This window comes from Chanodichthys erythropterus, chromosome 12 (genome assembly GCF_024489055.1).
Source record: "Chanodichthys erythropterus isolate Z2021 chromosome 12, ASM2448905v1, whole genome shotgun sequence".
Classification (NCBI taxonomy): Eukaryota; Metazoa; Chordata; class Actinopteri; order Cypriniformes; family Xenocyprididae; genus Chanodichthys; species Chanodichthys erythropterus.
Genome location: NC_090232.1, coordinates 45057764 through 45083665, shown reverse-complemented (window position 1 = coordinate 45083665; position 25902 = coordinate 45057764). Strand labels below are relative to the sequence as shown.

The 25902-nt window shown below is 36.1% G+C and overlaps 1 protein-coding gene across 1 annotated transcript; it reads right to left on the bottom strand.

Annotated features, from left to right (window-relative positions):
- Positions 1–14306: 14306 nt before the first annotated feature.
- Positions 14307–17500, bottom strand: LOC137031466 (lipopolysaccharide-induced tumor necrosis factor-alpha factor homolog). The gene is made up of 4 exons (XM_067402433.1): positions 17470–17500; positions 16778–16825; positions 16033–16171; positions 14307–14412 (listed from the first exon to the last, which is right to left on the bottom strand). The coding sequence occupies exons 2-4, from the start codon at positions 16818–16820 to the stop codon at positions 14307–14309; spliced, it is 288 nt and encodes a 95-aa protein (XP_067258534.1). The 5' UTR covers positions 16821–16825; positions 17470–17500.
- Between the last annotated feature and the right edge of the window lie 8402 nt (positions 17501–25902).

The window sequence follows — 25902 nt, the reverse complement described above, 5'->3', positions numbered from 1 at the left end:
ATAGAGAGATTATCAGAATAGGCACTGATATGGCAGAAATAAGGGGTGGAGTTGAACACTGATGTTATAACACAATCAGAAGTTCCATAGGATAGCATGCAAATAAACTGCATTTTTATTTCCTGATTGATGATCTCAGGGAACATGTTGACAGAAACCAACATGTTGACAGAAACCTGCATATCCAGTACCAGCACCTCCTCCAGTGTCCCATCTCTTTCCCTACCAGGCTTACATCAGTCTTACTTATCCTGTCTTGCTCAGTCTCAGACTGTTGACTTTTATATTCTCTTACATGCATGACATAAACACACTAAAAAGAGGATTGTGGGCTGTACGTAATACAGATAAACCCCATATTTTTTTTGAAAGAGGTTCAGTTTCAACCTGTAATGTGCATGATGTTTGTTTTGCATGTATCCCAGTCTCCCAAATAAACACTCTTGTAATTGGACAGTAAGGCTGCCCTGCAAAGCACTGGCCCTTTACGGGAACACTTAAGGCTGCCAGTGCAGGGTCCCTGAGAATTTGCTCATTGATAAAATGTTGGCCCCTTAACACTGGCAGCCCTCACTTAGCCTCCAGGAAGCCTTAGCGCTGTTTTATTGAAAATAATGATGTTTGACATTTGATGTCTGTGTGAGTCTACATGATCCTCTCTAAACAAGTTCTGCATAATGACTTAAAAACATTCAAAATATTATAGTACAAAATTTCATGCAGCGGTATTCTAAGGCTATTGTAATGTGAAATTTGTTACATTTAAATACACTCTCAGAAAAAAAAGTACATAATTGTACCTTTAGGGGTACAATGGCTTCACTCTCAGAAAATAAAGTACATAATTGGATTAATAAAGTAATATAATTGGATTATATTGAAAAGGCTCATCTTCTGCTGTAGAGTCACAATGCTGCTGTAATCAATAATGTAATTCTAACTCACACTGTTAGACCTTGCCAGCCTTTTTTAAAGTAAAATACTGGCAACAGAGTTTACTGTTGATTGTACAGTTATTTACTGTAAAGATATCATGCACTAAATTAAAACTCATGTTGCTTTAATTCATTTGCAGAAACCGACTGCCTCAAATTGTCGGACTGCCATTTAAATTTACAAACTAATATTTATTATATGGAAAAAATTTCTTTAGAGTTCAATAAAAACATTTTAAATAGAAAGATTTTCACTGCATCAGCAACTAGACACTCACTATCTGTTAAATAAAACCACATGCAGCATCTCACCAATGTTACTTGATCTTCTCCTGAGCTTATGCACAGGCTCTACTCTTCAGCACAATGGTGACCCACAAAACTCAATTTTACAGTAAACTATATAACTTTTATTAACTTACAGTTTGTTACTGTTAAAATACATTTTGTGGGTGTGTCTTTTTATCTTACACCTTTAACCCTTTCAACCCCACAGGAACATCCTCTAGTGTCCACACTACAGGGTAAAAGTAACATTGACGCTGTGTTGCAGTGAGATAATTAAGTTAATATTTAATTGATGATTGAGCATTAATGATTTAATACAATACAATAATACAACTACGAGCTTTCAGTCATTACATATTATTACACTTATTACTGAGCAGTTTAACTTTATTTCTACAGAAGATCTTATTGAGAATTAACAGAAGTTTATATGTTGATGTTTTATTGAAAATGTTTGGTTTGAGGTTACCATTAAGGAGATCAGTGTTTGCTTTAGTTGAGCTCTTGACCCATGATTTTGTTTTTGTCTCTTCTCTGGCTGCTTAAACTATTTTTGCAAGTCACATTTGTTATGGCAGAAACAAATGTGTTGAAAAAAAATCAGTCACTAGATTTACATGCACTCAAAAATCCATTTGTAATCAGATTGATGGTTCAATCGATTTGAAAAACATTTATGTAAACACCTTAATCGATCTGAATGAAATTTTGATCGGATCGGAGGGAGTGGTTTATTCCTTTTCTAATCCGATCCAACAGCAAAAAATTACCATGTAAACGCTTGAATCTAGTGCTGTAGTACTCGAGTCCGGACTCAATACGTTTTTCTGTTGTCTCGGACTCGTTGATATTTGCACTTGGACTTGTCTCGGACTTGGTCATTGGTTTCGCCAAAAGTTGTAGTTGGTCTGAGTCCAGCAGGTCAGTCTCACTTCTTTCCAATTCCGAGCCGATCCCTTGTTACCAGCTGCGACGCACAGGCAATAAAGTCAGCCGCACGTTCTTGCTCTCTTCTCTCCGACGATGAACTGACACACACCCGGGCGGGCGCCTCCTCTCTCTCATTCGTCTCATTCGCTCTGGTTCCCGCAGGTTTCGCGCTCACACCAAAAGCGCGCGCACCACTGCTCTATATTAGTGAAGCGAACAAGCCACGCTCAGTCTCAAACAGAGACAGAAGTCAGACAGAGTCACAACAAGGAATTCAAGGGATTGCAGTCCAATATTCCCGCTGCTGTCTGACCTGTTATTTAAAGAACAAAAAACAAAGAAAATCACTTTCTGCTTTTGACTGAATACGTTTTTAACTTTAATTATAAGAATAAATCTGTATTTAATATTTACAATATAGAATACAAATATTAAGGTAACCAACATGGATGTGTTATTTTAAATTTGATTAGCTTACTTTATTTTCTGTAGTATTTCTTACCTAAATAAAAACCTACTTAACCTGAAAAACCTAGTTTCATAGCTCTATTCTATTGCTTTATTTGTGCTGTTTGCATTTTTTTTATTTGTTCTTATTTTATTACTTATTTTTACTTTTTTTATGAAAATAAAACTTTGCATTGAAGAAAGGTAGATTTTTGTTTGTATATGCTGTCAATTATAGTTATTAGAAAGAAAATCGGAATAGGCAAAAATAGGTATCGGCAGATCACAGTATTCAAAAATCGGAAATCGGAATCGGCCAAGAAAATTGAAATCAGCACATCTCTAGTTCAAACGAAAGCCACAGCAGAACTGCGACTCATATCGATGTTTTGTGAATGAATCTGTGGCTGTGTAAAAACCATGAGAGTCAATGATTCAATTACCCTTTCAAAAATACATCCACTTGTGTTGTTACTGAATGAATGAATGAATGAATGAATGAATGAATGAATGAATGAATGAATGAATGAATGAATGAATGAATGAATGATCGATGACTCACACATTGAGAGATTGACTTACCGCCACCTAGTGGCAGTTTTAGTTCTATATTTAAAAGTATCACTCGTTTTAACATCATTGCTTATTTCTCTTTTGGAATTTTTTTATTTAAAACATTATTTATTTCATAAAGGTATTTATAAAGGTAAAAAAAAAAAAAAAAACTTTAAAATATTGTCCCTTAATGGAAAAGGTGTGATTGCAGCAGTCTAAGTGGAAGAGAGGGGGTATGCAGAAGAATGTTAAATGCCAGGGGGTACACAACAAATGTTTGGGAACCACAGTTGTAGTGAATTTAAAAACAAGTAATATTGCAAAAAAATAATAATCAAAATTATTATTTTAGAACAGAAGATATGCTGTCTCTCGCATAGCATAAATTACCAATAATTATGTACATGATCTTGAAGAGGATTCTTTTTTTTTTCTGTCTCTGTCTTGACTGTCTCATTTGGACTTGGACTTGACTTGGACTCAAACCTTTTGGACTTGGACTTGACTTGGACTCAAACCTTTTGGACTTGGACTTGACTTGGACTCGACAAAGGTGGACTTGACTACAGCCCTACAGACGTCTCTGGGGCACATGCGCAGTGCACAAGTCCACGTCTTTAGTTGTAACTTAAAGATGTATGCAAACAGGCGTATGTATCCCTTCGTCATAATATTGGAAATCTTTCCATTTTAAAACAAGAAGGGGAGCCAATGGATATCACACAAGAAGTTATGCTGGTGAAAAAGTCTCAACCTCAGTCAGTATTAACAGAAATTGAAAGTATGTGATGGAGCTGATGCTGCATTAACGGAGCTAATTCTCTCAGAGACGAATTTCAACACAATATGCTGATAACGGTCTTAATTTATTCCATTATACATATTTGTTATCCCCCTCAACCTCCAATTAATCAAATACACATCTCTACAATCCTTTATTGCATCAAAAGATTTGGTCTTACCTTGGATTGAGAGCGTTGTACAATGATTAAAGGTTTCAAGGTGGAGTTCACACCAGCTCAGTCAGGGTCCGATGCTCTTGAGGCTCTGTGGAAGTAAATAAATTACAGGTATCGCTAATAGTTTATGTATAAGTAAATTCACTCTGAGACTTGTTTAGAGAGGTTTATGAATCACCAAATACAATGGTTTCGGTTTAATAACAAGATACAGAATAAAAATACAAAAACATAAAAGCCAGTACACTCTAAAAAGAAATGTGTAAAAAAAACACATATTATGTGTGACACTCTAGTTTACACATTTTGTGTCAATATTGCATAAAAATGTGTTCAATTCAATTGTTTTACACATATTATGTGTAGTTTTAAAATCAACCCAATCTGTGTATTTGTTCACAGCATCAACACAGTCTGTGCAGCCAAAAACACCTTTTATGTGTTAATATTACACATTTACACAACTTTGTGTTCATTTCAGAGGTGAAGATCAGACCTCCAAAACCAAGACCATTCAAGACCAGAGGTGTGACAGAGACAATACCTAACACCTCTAGATATGAAAGATAAAAACATACATCTTGGTTAGTACCAGTTTCTCTTAATACCTCTTGTTCAGCAACTAAAACATACATTTTGGTTAGCTTGCATCAACAAGTCTAGATATGAAAGATAAGCATATCTATCCTAGGTTAGTTTGCATTTTAACCTTTAGCCGTTAAACACAATTTTAAGATTCAACCGGCGCTGAAGCTTTTGTAGACAAAGATTCAACCTCGTTTGTAATCTGTTCCAAGTCACACATAAAATTATTCAACGTATATGATTTTTTAATAAGCATTTCAATTTCAAATTAATTCTCTGTTCCTGTCTTGGTAATTTAAACATCTCTTTGGCCTTTGGATCCATCTTCATTTCTCCCACTCTAGTGGTTCTTCTTCTTCTCTTTCTCGTCCTGTTTCTTCTTGATTTCGTCTTTTTTCTTTTTGCAAACCTTGAGTGATCAAATCAACCATATCAACCCTAAGTTCTCCCTGATGAATTGGTTCTTTTGGCAGAAATTAATTAATTGGTTCTTTTGGCAGAAATTTCTTAGTTCAGTTCATATTTGTTAGAGCCGTCTCCACGACAATATAGGCTAGTGAAACAAATGAGAATTATAGTATTTCATGTTAAACGTTTTTTTATTTAAGTCGGTGCTAAGTAAAGCTGCGCTTAATTTTCATTGATGAAAGCGTTGTAAGGAAATATTATAGCCTACACTCTTAATAATTTTAATTACAGGCTTATAATTCATTGTTTAATAGGTCTAAAACTTTTTTTTAAACATTTTCAAAGATAGCTAATAGCCTAATATTTTATTATCCTCACAGCCCGTATAATATTAATTTAATAATAAAAGAAGCCAAACCTAATAGTTATAATAATAGACTAGAAGAATGTAACAGGCCTACATTAATTGGAAATACCAAACCCTTATAATATTGCCAAGATTTGATGCTTTTGACAATATATCTGGCTATCGTCCTTACATGATCATCATCTGTTGAAGCAACGCGGGTTACCACAAGTGTGATTGATTTGACGTCACACACGCAGAGCGCGTGCACAAAAGTTTTAATCGCAATGTATATAAAACATATAATCAGACTACAATGTTTAGAGTATGTGTAAACAGATCCGCAATCGGATACAATTAATATAGATTGACGAAAATTGGTGCATGTAAACGTAGCCAATTGTGAGACCATACTCAAGAGTGTTAAAGTGTTAAAATAAGAGTGTTAAATGAACACTGAAGCGGTGTTAAAGTTAATGAGTTAATTAAAGGTGCCCTAGATTGTTTTTTTACAAGATGTAATATAAGTCTAAGGTGTCCCCTGAATGTGTCTGTGAAGTTTCAGCTCAAAATACCCCAAAGATTTTTTTTAATTAATTTTTTTTTAACTGCCTATTTTGGGGCATCATTAACTATGCACTGATTTTTTCAGCACGGCCCCTTTAAGAGATGCGTTCCCTCTGCCCCACGAGTTCTCGACTATATTACAGTGCATTTACAAAGTTCACACAGCTAATATAACCCTCAAATGGATCTTTACAAGATGTTCGTCATTCATGCTGCATGCATGCTTCGAATTATGTGAGTAAAGTATTTATTTAGATGGTTACGTTTGATTCTGTGTGAGTTTGAGGATATGCTCTGTGGCTAAAGCTAACACTACACTGTTGGAGAGATTTATAAAGAATGAAGTTGTGTTTATGAATTATACAGACTGCAAGTGTTTAAAAATGAAAATAGCAACGACTCTCGTCTCCGTGAATACAGTAAGAAACGATGGTAACTTTAACCTCATTTAACAGTACATTAGCAACATGCTAACGAAACATTTAAAAGACAATTTACAAATATCACTAAAAATATCATGCTATCATGGACCATGTCAGTTATTATTGCTCCATCTGCCATTTTTCGCTGTTGTTCTTGCTTGCTTACCTTGTCTGTGCACAGATCCAGCCGTTAATACTGCCTTTCCTTGTCTAATGCGTCGAATGGGCTGGCATTATGCAAATATTGGGGTCATACATATTAATGATCCCGACTGTTACGTAACAGTCGGTGTTATGTTGAGATCTGAGTGTTTTCCGGAAGTCTTTTGAACAAATGAGATTTATATAAGAAGGAGGAAACAATGGAGTTTGAAACTCACTGTATGTCTTTTCCATGTACTGAACTCTAGTTATTCAACTATGCCAAGGTAAATTCAAATTCTGATTCTAGGGCACCTTTAAGTGATTAATTGAGTGATGATTGAGCATTATTGAAGACACCTGATGATAACAAGCAGAATCACCAAAAGAGAAAATCACAATTTTTAAGTTACCATCGTGGAGATGAGGGTTTGCTTTAGTTGAGCTCTTGACCCTCTGAGTTAGAGCAACTAAAGCAAACCCTGATCTCCATGATGGTGACTTAAAAACTGTGATTTTTCTCCTTTGGTGATTCTGCTTGTTATCATCAGGTGTCTTCAATAATGGTCAATCATCACTCAATTTATCACTTAATTATCTCATTAACTTTAACACTACTTCAGTGTTCATTTACACTCTTATTTTAACACTTTAACACTCTTGAGTATGGTCTTATATATACTCCCAGGAGAGTTAATTTAACACTGCAGTTTTTGCTGTGTACACCCACTGTAAATGTTTCTCTTCGTGAGGTTTGGTTAGTGGTGTCTAAAATGCATCTTTACGCACAACTGCCAGCCTGCATGGAGAGCTTCTTGAGACTCCAGAGACTCCAGCAGCTTCAAATACCTGTTTGCTGCTCAACACTGGCTTTTTTATAGCTACCCTTTTAATACAATTAATTTTTTTGACAGGAACTTTCATTAATTAGCCTTTATCTGACCGAGTTCTGCTGTTCTCTAAATCAATCACAAATCTTATGATAATTCGATAATCTCCATTCCGTTTCACACAGTATTAGTTGTTTTCATGCCTTTTGCACAACATTGCACCATTTCATGCTTTTCATCTTCAGAAAGATTTTTCTTTCTCCCCATTTTGCATGAGAACTGTGACTTGCTTAAAGCTGCAGTAGGTAACTTTTGTAAAAATTTATTTTTTACATATTTGTTAAACCTGTCATTATGTCCTGACAGTAGAATATGAGACAGATAATCTGTGAAAAAATCAAGCTCATCTGGCTCCTCCCAGTGGTCCTATTGCCATTTGCAGAAATACACCGCTCCCGTTAAGAACCAACCAATCAGAGTCAGGAGGAGAGTCTTAGCAGTGTCAATCAAGCTCACGTGCGCTGATCACACCCCTCTCATGCAGAGCGCGTACAGGCGTTCAAATTCAAGATAACCGGTGTGCTTATGCTGGACAAACAATTCCAAACTGCCAATTCCTTGAGTGGCACCTGCTCATAAAATAAAGACGGGTAAACAGAAAAAGACAGATGACGATGATAAAACAGCCAAAAAGAAAGAATTAGATAGAGCCCGAAATAAAACAAGGGTAAATATCGGAGCGGCTTTTCCGAGGTGGAGGGAGCTACGTGTCCTGAAAGGATTAAAAACCGATGCAGAGTCAGCCACATTTCTGCTTGACAAGTAAGTATCCCTGCTTGATTTGTTTAATTTTTTAAGAACTACACAACTAAGATCATTTCAAAACAGGCCTGCCCGTCCCCTGCCTGATGCTTCCTCTTCTCCCCGCCCGTTGACTCCTCGAAGTCGCTGTGGGTGTGTATTCCTTGTCGGAGCCCATTGACTCGGTGTCAGAACTCTAGCCGCATAACATACAGATAAAATGTCACGCACTGTGCAATGCAACTATTGAAACCTACTAATTCACTGGCTTGTCATGTTGCTGAAATAATGTACTAGAAAACCTTATTTAGCATTACATATCGATAGAATAATTACTTGCATACTGTAACGTTAGTTACCGTTATATTATATTACTAGCTATTTACTTATTTCCGGTTGACAGGGTACGCTGGCGCGTTTGGCTGCCGCTCCTCTCCCGTTTGTTTTTGTTTTTATTTTAATTCGAGTTTTTAGAGGGTTTTGGAGCGTATGAAGACTGCCTATTCTATTGCCATGTGGAATAACGCATCACGCGTTGGATTACTGTTTTTATTATTTGTTTCCTGCTGGAATCTACTCTCCTGCTGTGTCTCTCAGGATTTACACCATCGTGAGGTTACGGCTCGTGTGGACTTCTCCAACATGGCTTTAAGGTACACTACTCGCGAACTGTTGAACCTCAAAGGAAAGTTTTATCTGGCGAATGACATCTATGCTCGCTGCGATCATATTGGAATACTGAGACCTAAGCGCTATATACATCGCTCGTCAGGACGCAGTTTCTCTTGCTTGTCATCTAATACATTTGGTTACCCTACATGTTTGCGCAAATCTCAAAGGCTTTCGTGTAGGCCTATGGGGGTTAATTTTAACAACCTGTCGGCTCTTAAGCAAGTGGGGGTTTCCCCGGTTTTATCAACTGCTCCACGCGTATTGAAATCAGCACTTTTCAATGCGCGCTCTATCAACAACAAAGCTGTGATGTTATCTGACATCATTACAGAAGAAAAACTCGACCTTGTGTGTCTAACGGAAACCTGGCAAAAAGAGTCTGATGGTCTTCTTTTTAATGAACTTACTCCTTCTGGATATGGTTTGTTTGATCTCCCGCGATCCTCTGGTAGAGGTGGGGGTATCATTGTTCTGTATAATCAACAACTCATCATAAGCCCTGTGGATGTCCCTCAGTTTAACTCGTTTGAATGCCTAGTACTGAGTGTTTCTGCCTCCCTCTCCACTGCCATAGTCACGGTCTATAGGCCTCCTAAGATAAATAAAGACTTTTTGTCTGAATTTGCAGAAATGTTATCCTTGTTGTGCCTCAAATTTGAGAGAACTCTTATTTTGGGTGACTTTAACATCCACATGGATATAAAAGATTCTACAACAACAAAAGACTTTTCATCTTTATTGGAGTGCTTCGATTTGAACCAGCTGGTTGACTGTCCTACTCATAATAAAGGCCACACTCTTGATTTAGTGATCCTAAATGGTTCATTTGTGTCTCAGTTGTCCACTTCTGACTTAGGCCTGTCTGATCATCTTGCTGTCTATTTTAACATGGAGTTGCCTGACATGAACACTTCCTCTTCTCGCATTATAAACTATCGCAAATGGAGATCTATTGACCCTTTTGATTTTACTGAATTTGTTGATTCTTCTTTAAGTTGTTTTTCGCCATTTGATGCATTGGAAGACAAAGTCTTCATGATTAACTCTGTTCTCTCATCCGGCCTGGATTTATTTGCCCCTTTGAAATCACGATCTGTTTCCTTTGGATGTCCCTCTCCCTGGTATAATGAAAATCTGCGTGCGATGAAGACATCATGTCGTACAATGGAGCGTAGGTGGCGTACGTCTGGCTTGACTGTCCATCAACAGGCCTGGAAAGATCACTTACTTGAATATAAGACTAAAATTGCAGCAGCAAGATCTGCTTATTTTGCACAGATTGTTGATAACAATCAGAATAACCCGAGACAATTGTTTCATTCAATCAACAAACTACTTAAATGTGACAATTCTTTGACTGGCTCTGCCTCAACTCACCTTTGTAATACGTTTCTTGATTTCTTTAATTCCAAGATTGATCACACTCGTAAATGTATTGCTTCTCTTCCTTTGTCTGTTTCTGCTTTATCTGCCTTAGAATTTTCTGGTACCCATCTCTCAAACTTTTCCACAATGGACTTGAATTCTCTTTGCAATGAGGTTTCAAAAATGAAAGCTGCCACTTCCATTATTGATCCTGTACCAACCAGGCTGTTTAAATCATGTTTTGCTACTTTATGTCCGGCTGTATTAAGTATCATTAATGATTCTTTGTGTACTGGTGTAGTGCCAGCAGCATTTAAAATTGCTGCTGTGACCCCCGTACCAAAAAAAAATAACATCAATTTTGATAATCTCAATAATTTCCGTCCCATATCCAATCTTCCGTTTCTTGCCAAAATTTTAGAGCGAATTGTTGCTAATCAATTGAATTCTCATCTTACTGCAAACAATCTTTTTGAGCCACTTCAATCGGGATTTCGTAAACTCCACAGCACTGAAACAGCTTTAGTTAAGGTCACTAATGATTTGTTAATCTGATTCTGGCTGTCTTTCTATCTTGATTCTTCTTGATCTCAGTGCCGCATTTGACACTGTTGATCACTCAATTTTACTTACTCGGTTAGAGTCTGTCTTTGGTGTTTCTGGGACTGCACTACACTGGTTTGAGTCTTATCTCTCAGATCGAAAGCAGTTCGTTGCTATGGGCGGTTGCAGGTCTGATATTGGTGTTGTGAAATCTGGTGTTCCTCAAGGATCAATTTTGGGCCCTTTACTTTTTAGCATTTACATTTATCCACTTGGTCATCTCTTAAGATCACTTGGTCTCAACTTTCACTTTTATGCAGATGATACTCAGATTTATGTACATTCAAAACCTGATGTTAATGTGGCTGTGTCTTTTCTTTCTCAATGTATTTCTGAGATAAAAAAATGGATGTCTGGAAATTTCTTGTGTCTGAACAGTGGCAAGACGGAGGTAATGCTCATTGGTTCACCCCACCAGATACGTAAAGCTGGGTCTTCAACTTTAAATGTGGATGGTTCTACACTGGAATTTCAAACAAAATTAAGAAATTTAGGGGTGATTTTTGATGCACATTTAACATTTGTCCCCCATGTTCAAAACACTGTAAAGACATCATTCTTTCATCTAAAAAACATTGCCAAATTGCGTCCTATGCTGTCACTCCCGGTGGCTGAAAAGCTGATCAATATCTTTGTGTTTTCTCGCATTGATTATTGTAATGCTTTGCTGGTTGGGGCTTCAAATGCTACCCTTAATAAATGACAGCTGGTTCAAAATTCAGCCGCCCGAATTCTGTCTGGAACCAGGACAAGAGATCACATCACTCCAGTCTTGGCATCTTTACATTGGCTCCCTGTCAGATTTCGGGTGGATTTTAAAGTTCTCATGCTTACTTACAAAGCTCTGAATGGTTTGGCTCCTCACTATCTCTCTGAGCTTTTAGCCCCCTACACACCTGTGCGTGCCCTCCGTTCTTCAGAAACTGGCCTTTTAATCGTCCCTCATACCCGTCTAAAATCTATGGGTGATAGGGCATTTTCTTCAGTCGCTCCAAGACTTTGGAACTCCTTGCCTGCTTGGATTAGGCAAGCAAAATCCCTTGGTGTTTTTAAATCCTCCCTTAAAGCTCATTTCTTTAGGGTAGCTTTTACTTGATTATACTGATATTGATTGATATTGACATATTTGTTTTGATAGTATGTTTTTATTTGGTGTATGTTTTTATACACTTTTCCTTTTGTGAAGCGCTTTGAGATGTCACTTAAAGGCGCTATAGAAAATAAAGTTTATTATTATTATATTATTATTATATATTATAGAAATAGTGCAACGTCATATAGTTACATTACATGTATTGCAAAATACGTAATGTTTTGAGGAAGTTTGTAGTCAAAGTATGGGCAGGCCATAGTCAATGTAAATCATATTGTTGATATTTTGTCCGTACCAGTGAATATGCCATAACTGTTTATCCGCCATCGTCGGTGGCCCTGCTTGCTTACAGTGGAAAATGGAGTGATGCAGAATCACAGTAAGATGACGAAGCCCTGAGGTGCTGAATGAACACTTTTGAATCAGCGTACACTTCTGCACTTATGTACAAACACACTCATGACAGTTATTTGTGATAAATAAGGATAATGTAAAAATTATCGAATGGTAAAAAATGGTTTTCAATTTTACTTATATCCCCATGATCATCTTTTCTCTGCCTGCATTGCAAGGCTGTATCCACCAAATGGAGACCAATTTATGAATAGTAGTCACACAGTCTTTTTTTTAAAGTTATCTTTGGTCCAGAACTGAATATTTAAATAAAACAGACAGGCCCGAAATTGACTTTGTTTTATTTGTTAATGTTTCATTTATTAGCCACTAGATGGTGTCCTAGTATCTGATTTTTGTTTCTGAATTGTCATCCTCACACGATCATCTTTGCAAATGCATTGCAAGGCTGCATTCAACTTAAAGGGTTAGTTCACCCAAAAATGAAATTTCAGTCATTATTTACTCACCCTCATGTCGTTCCACACCCATAAGACCTCTGTTCATCTTCAGAACACAAATTAAGATATTTTTGATAAAATCTCAGAGCTTTCTGTCCCTCCATAGACAGCTACACAATTACCGCTTTGACACTTAAAAAAGTACATAAAGAAATCGTACAACTACTCCATATGAATTGAGCGGTTTAGTCCAAATTTTCTGAAGAGACTCAGTTGCTTTATATGATGAACAGATTGAATTTATGTTTTTATTCACATATAATCATTCATCAACACTCATCAGTTCTGGTAAACAGAAGCTCAAGCATGTTTGCTTGATGTTCAAGAACCATGAGGTTCATTCTCGTGTGAAAACAATTTGGTTTATTTGGGTCAGTTTTCACCTGTTTGGAGCAGTGTGAATTTTTGGGGTCATTTTTATTTTTAATTCAAATGCAATTAATATTAAATTATTAAATAAGGTATACCCCATTTAATATACTGACCCAACTAAACCAAATAGTTGTTTGTTTATTTGTTCAACAGAGTTGCCAGTAAATTACTGTTTTTCGGTTTGTTGCTTTAAAATTAATTTACAGTTTATTACTGTAGGAAAGTGTTTCACTATGTGTTTTTCATCTTACCTTTAACCCTTTAAACCCTACAACAAAATCCCCAGTGTTTAATGAACACATATGAGTCCACAACACTGAAGCATTGTTGAAGTTAATGAGATAATTAAGTGTTTAATTAAGTGGTAATTGAGAATTGGTGACAAACACCTGCTGTTAACAAGCAGAATCACTGAAGGAAAAGAAACAACAAGAAAAGAAAAAAGAAGAGCAGAAACACAAGAACTACAGCTGAGTTCAGCCACAGCCTTAGATGAAATCAACTCAAGATAAAAGACATTAAATGACTCAACATCTCAGCAGAGTTATCTGAAAAACCATGCTATATTTTCAGATAAACATAATCTGATACAACAAATCAATCAATCAATCAATCAATCAATCAATCAATCAATCAATCAATCAATCAATCAATCAATCAATCAATCAATCAATCAATCAATCAATCAATCAATCAATCAATCAATCAATCATTTTAAAGCGCTTTAAAAAGCGCAAAGTATACCAAAGTGCTAAAATCTTGTTTATTTTAGGGGTTTTGGGAAAAAAAGTTTTTCTGACCTTTCAATTAAGAACATTTTAATCAAATAAAAAACAAACAAAAATAAACATACATGTTGTGCATAAATGGCAACAAGTATATATTTTGCTTAATTACACTATCCTGCAGAGTTAATTATACATTTTATAATAAGAAAAGTGTGATTCTATCTATCTATCTATCTATCTATCTATCTATCTATCTATCTATCTATCTATCTATCTATCTATCTATCTATCTATCTATCTATCTATCTATCTATCTATCTATCTATCTATCTATCTATCTATCTATCTGCATAAAGAAGGAAAGAGAAGTAAGTTTTTCTTCTGGTCATTCAGATTTCAGACAAGCTACATGCGTTTGTACACATGGATGAGGGTTTTGCAGCTTGGACAGTAATGCTCTATGTCCTTGCAGGAATTCACACATAATGGAATCAAACAAAACGGCCAGATCCTGGAGAGAAAACAACAGAAAAAATTAGTGTGTTGAAAAATTAGTTTCTTTTCTCGTGAAATTACATGGTTAGTGGTTCATCAATTCAATCAGCAACTAAATATCCACAAGAAATGACCCTAAGTGCAAAATTAATATAAAACTATTTGTGATTCCTCTCTCAGAAAAATAAGGGTTTAAAATTGTACCTTTAGGGGTACAACAGCTTGTTGCTGGGGCAGTACCTTTAAAGGGACACTTTTGTACCTTTTTTACTCCAAAAAGGTACTAATATTGTAAAGGTGTAAAGTCCAGGGGCCTCATGTATAAAACTTTCCATACAAATGTGTAGAAAAATGACACATATTATGTGTAACACTCTAGTTTACACATTTTGTGTTAATATTGCATAAAAATGTGTTGGAAAGATTCAGTTGTTTTACACACATTATGTGTCGTTTTAAAATGAACACATCTACACAACTTTGTGGTGAAGACCAGACCTCTAAAACCAAAACAAGACCATTAAAATCAAGATAATTCATTAATCGTGTGACTTTTGAGCATTAATGATGAACACCTGCTGTTAACAAGCAGAATCACCAAAGGAGAAAATCACAATTTTATGTCACCATCACAGATAAGCCATTGCATGATGGGAGCCATTGATGAATTTTGATTGGTGGATCCCAGAATGCACTGCAACATGCTTTATTATCCTCACCACTGTTGAGATTCATACGCTGATTCTTGATGTCTGTGTGTGCCTAATTTTTTTTTTTTTTTTTTAAATCAGAACAACTTTTGAGAAATCTTCAGATTATATTGATAAAGCTGATCTTCTGCTGTAGAATCACAGTGCTGCTGTAATCAATAATGTAAATCTAACTCAGAGATTGGGCTCTAAATGAGTTCAGTGATTCAGATCAAATAATGATTATGTGAAAACATAACCAACACCACCTGATCAACTACTTGTTTGGCTGTTATAATTAAAACTGCAACATCCAAACAAAATTTAATATTAATAAGTCAAGGGTCAAGAGCCCAACCAAAGCAACACCTGATCTCCATGATGGTGACTTACAATTTCTTTGGTGATTCTGCTTCAGATCACCTTCCTGAAACATTTACTGTGTTAAAATTATCACACAATGAATGTTTATTAAATTAACACAACAAGTGTTGTCAGAGAGATTTGTGATTTTCTCCTTCTGTCAACAAGCACCAATCATCATTCAATTAACCAACACTTATAATTATCTCATTAACTTTAACACTGCTTCAGAGGGTGGAATAAAAATTATGGCAGGACTTCTACTTTCTGACCCCTGGACTTTCCACCTCTGGTCTCACTACTCCCAGGAGAGTTCTTTTAACACTGGAGTTTTTGCTGTGTTCCTCCTGGTTGAAAAGCTGTGCTAATTAGCAAATCCAGGTGACTGGAACAAAATACTGAGGAGGACTTTTACTTTCTGAACCTGGACTTTACCTCGAATATTAATACCTTTTTGGAGTAAAAAAGGTACAAAATGTCCCTTTAAAGGTACTGCCTCAGCAACAACTTGTTGTACACCTAAAGGTAAAATTTTAAACCATTTTTTTCTGTGTATGTAGGAATTGGTGAATGCGGTTCCTTACAGTAAAATGCCAAGACTTCCACAGATGGCCCACACCAACGTCCCATTGATGAAGTTCATCTCTGTGACGATCTGCTTCTTGCAGTTAGGACATTTTATCTGCCCAGGAAGTTCAGTCAGACGTGGTGCAATAACTATTTCTGGGGATACATATGCAGAAAAAGAGGTAAATTTGATGAAAATACATATAATATGATCATAAATCTCCAGTATTCTATACAGGTGCATCATGTGCATGCTGAAACCTTCAGTAGTGCTTGATTGTATTAAGGCCCCGATATACAAACGAAAATGAACAACGAACTGATGTGACGTAATTTTGAACAAAACAAGGCCAAATCGAAGTTTGTTTTGTGTTCTTTTTGTTCTTTCAGGAAAAGTTCGCTCCAGCTGCAAAACATCTACCATTGGTCCTTGACGATAACGTAATAGGAGGTGTGCGTTGAGGCTCCGCCTTCATTTGCGTGGAACTTTTCTCTGGCGCATTTCACAATGTTGTTATCAGACGCTTTTCTTATGCTGTATATAAAAATGCTAATATAATGATTTCTACAAAAATGTTTATTTTGTTAAGAAATGCACAGCACATATTTACATATTCATCTAGCGGCGTCAGATGTTGATTACAGTATATCATTGCTCACCTATTTCGAGCTTTGTTTGACCCCTAAACAAAGAACAAAAAGAACTTTGTATGAAGTATATCGGGGCCTTTAGTCTCATGAATATAAACCTTTTCTGCTCACCCTGGTCAAATGCAGTAGCAGTGGGCTGTTGGGTGTAAACCATTGGAGCTGAAAGAGAAAACAAACAGAACTGTGTGGAAACACTGTTTGTGCAGCTGTTAATACTGTGATAACTGACTGTTCTTTAGTAGAGCATGGGGATAACCAGAGCCATTAGCCATTACTAATATGAACGCTCTTGTCTTATACACTATTCAATCATGAGTATCTCTATAGATAGAACAAAACAGCAGGAGGTACTACTGTCTTTTTCCCCTTTTATTCAGAACACAGAATAAAAACTACTGAATTTATCTTGGCATAGTTAAATAACAAGAGTTCAGTACATGGAAATGACATACAGTGAGTCTCAAACTCCTTCTTATATAAATCTCATAATAATAACTGACATGATCCATGATATCATGATATTTTTAGTGATATTTGTAAACTGTCTTTCTGAATGTTTCATTAGCATGTTGCTAATGTACTGTTAAATGTGGTTAAAGTTACCATCGTTTCTTACTGTATTCACAGAGACAAGAGACGTCGCTATTTTCATTTTTTAAACACTTGCAGTCTGTATAATTCATAAACACAACTTCATTCTTTATAAATCTCTCCAACAGTGTAGCATTAGCCGTTAGCCACAGAGCATAGCCTCAAACTCATTCAGAATCAAATGTAAACATCCAAATAAATACAACACTCACATGATCCAGCATGAATGACGAACACTTTGTAAAGATCCATTTGAGGGTTATATTAGCTGTTTGAACTTAATCAGTGTAAATGCACTGTATTATAGTCAAGAGCTCGGGGGCAGGGAGCGCGTGATTTAAAGGGGCCGCACACTGAATTGGTGCATAATTAATGATGCCCCAAAATAGGCAGATACAAAAATTTATTAAAAAGAATCTATGGGGTATTTTGAGCTGAAACTTCACAGACACATTCAGGGGACACCTTAGAGTTATATTACATCTTGTAAAAACTGGTTCTAGGGCACCTTTAACCAAACCCACCCAAACTAACTTGAACATAAACACACATTACTTTGCTAAAGCAAAAACCCAACCATCTTGCTTAAATAACGCAGAAATCAACTCAAAACAAACAAATGCCCATAATGCAACTGGCTGCTGGTGTTGAACGCCGGGTCATTACAATATCTACATGACAACTGCTCTTTCAAGACAAACCTTGAAGTAGATCAACTGAAAGACGTAAGAAAACCATGAAACTGCCACACTCACAAGCTTATAAGTCCTTTTTTATTCACAATCTCCTCGTCACCGGCAGGTACAGCACTCGTTTTCATGTGTTTGTGTGTTCTGATCTCATTGCGATTGTGCAACTGAACTCCACAGCATCTTGTTTGCTTGTCACTTGTAGTATCCCAGATAGCAAGCAATGATAAAATCAATGTTAATGTTTCAACGTTAACCTCATTGAATCAACATCACTTTTGCGCCCACAATTAATGTTGAAAATTTTTTGAAATTTCAACAAAAATCCAATGGTAATGGGATTCGATGCACTCTCAGAAAATGAAACACAGCTACAACTGACTTAAAGCTACACAGCCTGAAATCAACTGAAGATAAAAGACGACAATAATTCTCTCAAGATCTCAGCAGAAGTACTTTTTGAGAATTAACAGGTTTAGATGTTGATGTTTTATTGAAAATGTTTGGTCACCATTTTGGTGGTCAGTGTTTGACTGTTGCCTTTGTGACTGTCATCTGAAATATTTGACTGTTTGAACGCAACAGAAACCAACCAGCTGTGCTGTGTAGATAATTATGTGATCACTACCAAATTAATTAAATGCAATCAGCCTGCGTCATCACAGTTTCTTGCCAGAACTATGTAATTACTTTTTCCCTTCTCAATGTTTAGAAAATGGCGGCAGTGTTTTGGAACTTTTGTGTTTATAATACTCATTATGGCATGCAGAAACATTCTAGTTTCCCTCTAAACTACACAGTAACCATCATTTCTTACCCATGCCAGAAGTCTGGATCATCTGTGGGACTGGTTGATTGTATACAGTAGTCGTTTGAACTGGAAAAAAGATCATTATTAAAGTACTGTTGTTACCAATGACAAATAGTCTCTGAACTGAATACAAGAGTAAGAGTCTGCTGACTTTGTTGATTTTGATAAACCCGTGGTGCTGTCATCTGAGGGGGAATGTGGGTCTGGACCATTGCCGGTCCCGGAGGAGGGAACTGTCCATAATTCATAATGAAGAATCTGTGAATGAGAAAAGCATATGTGCTTCAATGGCATGTTTTAGAGTTCTACATACAACACTGGAAAAGCAACAATAAAAATAACAATTAGACGGATTGCTGCCTTTGACATCACAAATCAGGAAATAATGAATGGGTTGTGGTGACATCAGTTGCTCTCAGTGATAAATCACATGACATTTATAGGTGACTGGTTCAAAATACTTTTGAAAGCAAACAGTTTGGTGTACTTCTGGGGTTCATGTCAGTCGTGCTACTGAGATGATAAGAATGCCAATGGACAGGTTTTGCCACATATCGCTTTCAAAAATGTGATAAAAATCAAAGCAGTGATTGGTCAGGTTTTCAGATATGTATTTGGCTGCACCTTCTAACAGCAGCACATACATTAGTTTTTTTTCCAGAACACTTTATTTTATTAGCGGAAATTAAGTATCAACTTGATCTGCTGACTGTCACAATACTTTTTCTATTAATTTTGAGCAGTATATCTATTAAAGGGGTGGTATAATATCACTTTTACAAGATGTAAAATAAGTCTCTGATGTCCCCAGAGTGTGTATGTGAATTTTAAATTAAAATATCCAACAGATATTATGATAATCTATAAATTGTGGGAACTGTTGTAAGATGCTTAAAGAGGCAGAGAATATATGCTGCATGTCTGTTAAAATCTGATTGCTGCAGAAACTCATTCTGTAGTAACATGGAATTTGTAGTGTAAACACATCAATGGCACATCACAATTGTTAGATACAATTTACATCATGCTATTTCATGATGACTACAAATCAATCAAAGTCATTCTGGGTAGCATTTCCCAAAAGCATCGTACTGCAAGCCTAAGTTGATCGTAGCTCCATTGGTTTCAATAGAGCTACGATCAACTTAAGCTTACGATGCTTTTGGGAAACGCAACCCTGGTTAATAATAACTAGAGGCTGAAAGTCCAGGGGTCAGAAAGTAAAAGTCCTGCCATATTTTTTATTCCACCCACTGAAGCAGTGTGAAAGTTAATGAGATAATTAAGTGATTAATTGAGTGATGATTGACCATTATTGAAGACACCTGATGATAACAAGCAGAATCACCAAAGGAGAAAATCACAATTTTAAGCCACCATCATGGAGATGAGTGTTTGCTTTAGTTGAGCTCTTGAGCCTTGACTTTTAATATTACTTTTTGTTTGGGCTGTTGTGACTGTGTTATAACAGCTAGACAAGCCCAGAGGAAAGGTGCTCAGGTGATCTTCTGCTGTAGAATCACAGTGCTGCTGTAATCAATAATGTTCTCTTCTTTTCTTCAGTGATTCTGCTTGTTATCAGGTTTATTAAGGTTCAGGTGACTTCATATTTAATATACACAGATTCTGCGGCTCAGATAAGGTCCAGTTTAGGTTTATTTCTTTGTTCTCGGCTGACATGTGCTATTGCTGTGGCCTGCTTGTGGCTCAGATCTGGCAAACAGAAACGGCCCACACAAGGACCATAATTCATTGCAGTATGTGGTGCCAGATGTGGGCCGGATCTGGGCCGACACAATGTTGCTATCTGGGTAGTTGTAGTCACTACCAGCCGTTTGTTGTAGTCCTTAAACAGAGATTTCTTTAAAAGAAAATATTTCTATTTGCACTGTAACTTTGCAGACACTCTTTATGCTCAAGCAGCAACATTACACTCTAACTAAAGTTTAAAAAGTGAAATTGTAATGAACCACCCATTTAAATAAGCATTAAATAGTATAACTTTTATCATTTAAAACCTGAAAAACTATGTTTTATGAAACATTTCCTGAAAGAAGAGCCCTGACCAGCCAGTCTGACAACATTTTATCTCATGTTCTTAGTGACAGCTGAGTTAGCTGTACATGTGTTTGGAAAAAGTGAAAGAATCTAGGTTTGTTCATGCCATGTCAGAACTTCCCTGATTCTGACTCATAAACTCCAGAACTTTCACTTTCACTCATTCCATGTTACCTCTGTACCACCTGACTGATTCAGTTTGGCATTGATAGTGTTGCCATAGAAACGCATTCCATGCCCAACCCTGACCTACATATACTATGCCTTCTGTGAAGAAAAAGTACATACTTCTGAGTTTAGCAGGCAAGCAGGGCATACGACATACTGTCATAATTGTGTTTTTAACGGACCTCTTTGTCATTTAGTTAGTTACGTGTGTACAGGATGTAGGCCGGTAAGAGCTGTGCGTGTAAACCTAAGGAGGGTTACCCGTAATCTTAACCCCTTAATGGGACGACATTCTTTTGTTTCCAATCAGTTAGGGATGCACGATACCATTTTTTAAGGACCGAGTACGAGTACTAATACTTTTTTCTAGTACTCGCTGATACCGATACCTATACATTTATTAATTTATCTCTCTTCTTTTTGGTGATTTTCCAAGCACAAAGAACAGAAATTTCACAGTGTCCAATAACCTTCAAAGGGCATAATTACAAATATATATAATTGTTGTTATATAAAAAGGTAAAAATAAAAAAACATTTTGACAACTATGTGTGCATTTGACCATTCAGGCGCAGGGAGAACTGATCGCGTGCTGTCTGATAGAACTGGGAGCGAGCGCTAGAAAGAGAGAGGTATCTATCTTTGGTATCGGGGGTATTTTTACAAGTACGAGTACAAGTACATGAGCTTGGTATCAGGCCCGATACCAATACTGGTATCGCTATTGGTGCATCCCTAGAATCAGTGGTTTGGAGCGTGTATCAAACTGCCAAAGTCATGTGAAACATTGAAATTTCAAAACACATCTGACACAACAAAGACTTGTTTAATGAAATCACATAACATTAGCCATTTTAGATAGTTTGATATACGCTCTGAGCCACTGATTTGAAACAAAAGATTCGTAAAGCTTCAAAGCTTCATGAAGCAGTGTTCTGATATCACCCATCGCTACATACATTACGGGTGTGGAACAACATGAGGGTGAGTAAGTAATGACTGAATTTTCATTTTTGGGTGAACTAACCCTTTAATGAATTACAACCATTTAAGTTTGGATATAGCATTTTTAAATGTCTCTGCTCAAAATGGGGAGTGACAGTTTGCCCTGTCAATCATCTTGTGACAATTAACATCCTTCACATTTCATTTAATTTTCTTCCGTATTGGAGAGAAATGTAGTAGATTTATCTGAGAGACTTAAAACCTTCACACTTGTTTGAACTTTTAAACTTAACATCTCTCAACTATTTCAAACATTTCACAATTACTTCAGACTTTCAGGGTAAGCTTTCTCAAGCCAACATCAGAATTTGTTTTCAAATAGTTACTGACATGCATTAAGAAAGTATGGTGACCATTTTAGGCCACTTTTGACATTGACATTTCCCTGATCTGTTAATAAGTTCAGCCTTCTTAATATTGAACTTAAAACACTGGTCAGAATTTAAAAATCAGGTTTTAATATGGCTATTATATATATCTTAGAATTTCATATAACAACCTTTATCTTTATCCAAACATCACAAAGTGGCTGTGGAAGAACATAATCCAAAGTAAAGAATATGATCTATTTCAAATTAAAACACCCAAACTTATAATTTGACACATACCTGTGTGTTTGTGCAGTCGATGGAAAGCTGTGGAAATTCTGATGCTCTTCTCTATAAAGACACTTGGACAGATAGAGAGATTATCAGAATAGGCACTGATATGGCAGAAAAAAAGGGGTGGAGTTGAACACTGATGCTAACGCAGTCAGAAGTTCCTCAAGATATGCTATATAAACTTCAGAGGGAACATGTTAACAAAAACCTGCATATCCAGTACCAGCACCTCCTCCAGTGTCCCATCTCTTTCCCTACCATGCTTACATCAGTCTTACTTATCCAGTCTTGCTCAGTCTCAGACTGTTCACCTTTATATTCTTTTACATGCATGACATAAACACACTAAAAAGAGGATAGCGGGCTGTACGTAATACAGATAAACCCCATATTTTTGTTAAAAGAGGTTCAGTTTCAACCTGTAATGTGCACAGAGGTGGAGATTCCAGGGGTCAGAAAGTAAAAGTCCTGCCATATTTTTTATTCCACCCACTGAAACAGTGTTAAAGTTAATGAGATAAACAAGTGATTAATTGAGTGATGATTGAGCATTATTGAAGACACCTGATGATAACAAGCAGAATCACTAAAGGAGAAAATCACAATTTTTAAGTTACCATCATCGAGGTCAGGGTTTGTTTTAGTTGAGCTCTTGATCCTTGACTTTTTAATATTAGATTTTGTTTGGGCAGTTTTAACTGCATTAAAACCAAACAGACAAACAAAGTTAAAAGATGATTAGGTGTTGATTATGTTTTTACATAAAGATTATTTGATCTGAATCACTGAACTCATTTAGAGCCCAATCTCTGAGTTAGTTTTACATTATTGATTACAGCAGCACTGTGATTCTACAGAAGATCAGCTTATACAATACATTTTTTTAAGAGTTCTGATTTAAAAAGAAAAAAGCAGAGCTCATTTAAACACACAGACATCAAGAATCAGCCTGTGAATCTCAACAGTGGTGGCCATCATAAAGCATGTTGCAATGCATTCTGGGAGCCACCAATCAAAATTCATCCATGGCTCCCATCATGCATTGCTGTATGAATAAATTATGAGCTAAATTGTCTTAGTAATTTCCTTTATTCTCACTATTAAAATGTTGCTGTTTTTCTGTGACTTTTTAGTAGCTTTTTTTCTAATGTTCAGAGTTGATCTGTTGATCAGAATATGTTGCTTGTCACCGTTGTTGAGATTCACAGGCTGATACTTGATGTCTGTGTGTGCCTAAAATTTTTTTTTTTTTTTTTGTGATAAGGACAACTTTTTTTTTAAAAAAGTCTGTATCGTATAAGCTGATCTTCTGCAGAATCACAGTTCTGCTGTAATCAATAATGTAAAACTAACTCAGAGATTGGGCTCTAAATGAGTTCAGTGATTCAGATCAAATAATGTTTATGTAAAAACTTAAACAACACCTGATCATCTTTTAATTTTGCTTGTCTGGTTGGTTTTAATGCAGTTAAAACTGCCCAAACAAAATCTAATTTTAAAAAGTCAAGGATCAAGAGCTCAACTAAAACAAACCCTGACCTCGATGATGGTAACTTAAATATTGTGATTTTCTCCTTTAGTGATTCTGCTTGTTATCATCAGGTGTCTTCAATAATGCTCAATCATCTCTCAATTTATCACCTAATTATCTCATTAATGCTTCAGTGGGTGGAATAAAAATATGGCAGGACTTTTACTTTCTGACCCCTGGAATCTCCACCTCTGAATGTGCATGATGTTTGTTTTGCTTGTATCCTAGTATCCCAAATAAACACTCTTGTAATTGGACAGTAAGGCTGCCCTGCAAAGCACTGGCCCTTTACAGGCACACTTAAGGCTGCCAGTGCAGGGTCCCTGAGAATTTGCTCATTGGCAAAACGTTGGCCCCTTAACACTGGCCCCGCACAGGCAGCATGTTACTGTAAATATACCATGCACTAAATTAAAACTTGTGTTGCCTCAATTAATTTGCATGAAACTGCATATTGTCCCACTGCCATTTAAATTTATAAACTATATTTATTATATGCTAATAATTTGAGGATATTATTATTATTATGAACTTATTTCATTAGAGTTCAATAAAAAACATTTTAAATAAATGGATTTACACTGCATCAGAAACTATACAGTCTTGATTTCTTCTCCTGAACTTAAGCACAGGCTCTACTCAAACAAATGAGAATAAAAGTATAGCCTAATCTTTTATTATCCTCACAGCGCATATAATATTAATTTAATAATAAAAGAACCCGAACCTAATAGTAATAATAATAGACGAATGTAACAGGACTACATTAATTGGAAATACCAAATTCTCTTAATATTGCCAAGATTTGATGCTTTTGACAATATTTCTGGCTTTCGTCCTTACATGATCATCATCAGTTGACGCAACCCGGGTTACCACAAGTGTGATTGATGTGACGTCACAGATGAGCATGAGCATGTGCGCAAAAGTTTTAATCGGAATGCATATAAAATATATATAAACGGGTATTTAATCAGATTACAATGCTTAGAGTACATATAAACAGATCTGCAATTGGATTCAATTCATTCCGATTGATGAAAATTGGTGCATGTAAATGTAGCCAATGAGTGCTGATAGTTATGTGTTGGTGAAGACATAACATCACATTATCTTTTGATTCACTGAATTCATACTGTGTTTTATCCATTGTTACATTATTAACAGACTAATGTTTTTCATTATTGCCACTGTGGAACTACAAGAGTTCCAACAACCATCAGCTAAAAAGAGTTTATTTTTAAACATCACGCACAAAAAAACAGCTGCAACTTTATTTAGACACACACAGATATCAAAAATCAGCACATCAATCTTAGCAATGGTGGCAATAAAGCTGCATAATTTATTCATGCTGCAGTGCATGCTGGGAGTTTTGTACTATGCTGGCATCCAGCATTCATTGCAACATTAAACTTTTGGATGTCACCATTGTTGAGATTCATATTCTGATTGTTCATGTCTCTGCTGTCCAATTTATGCTCAAAATATTTTATGCATTATAGGACTTCTACTAAATAATTGATTACTGAATCGTTGCTCGTTCTTACACTGATGAATCACAGATATAGTATAATCAATAAAGATAAAATACCCATTAAATAAAAGACTAAACACAGAAAGTGATCAGTGAATTAAAGAAGTCTAAGATGATTATAGACTCATCACAAAAGCCAAAACACCTGATCAACTTCATGTTTGGCTTTTTCTTGCCATATCAAACATGTTTTATAAACACTCAGTCACAGCATCCAGAGAAAGCTAATGTGAAGGAGTCAAGA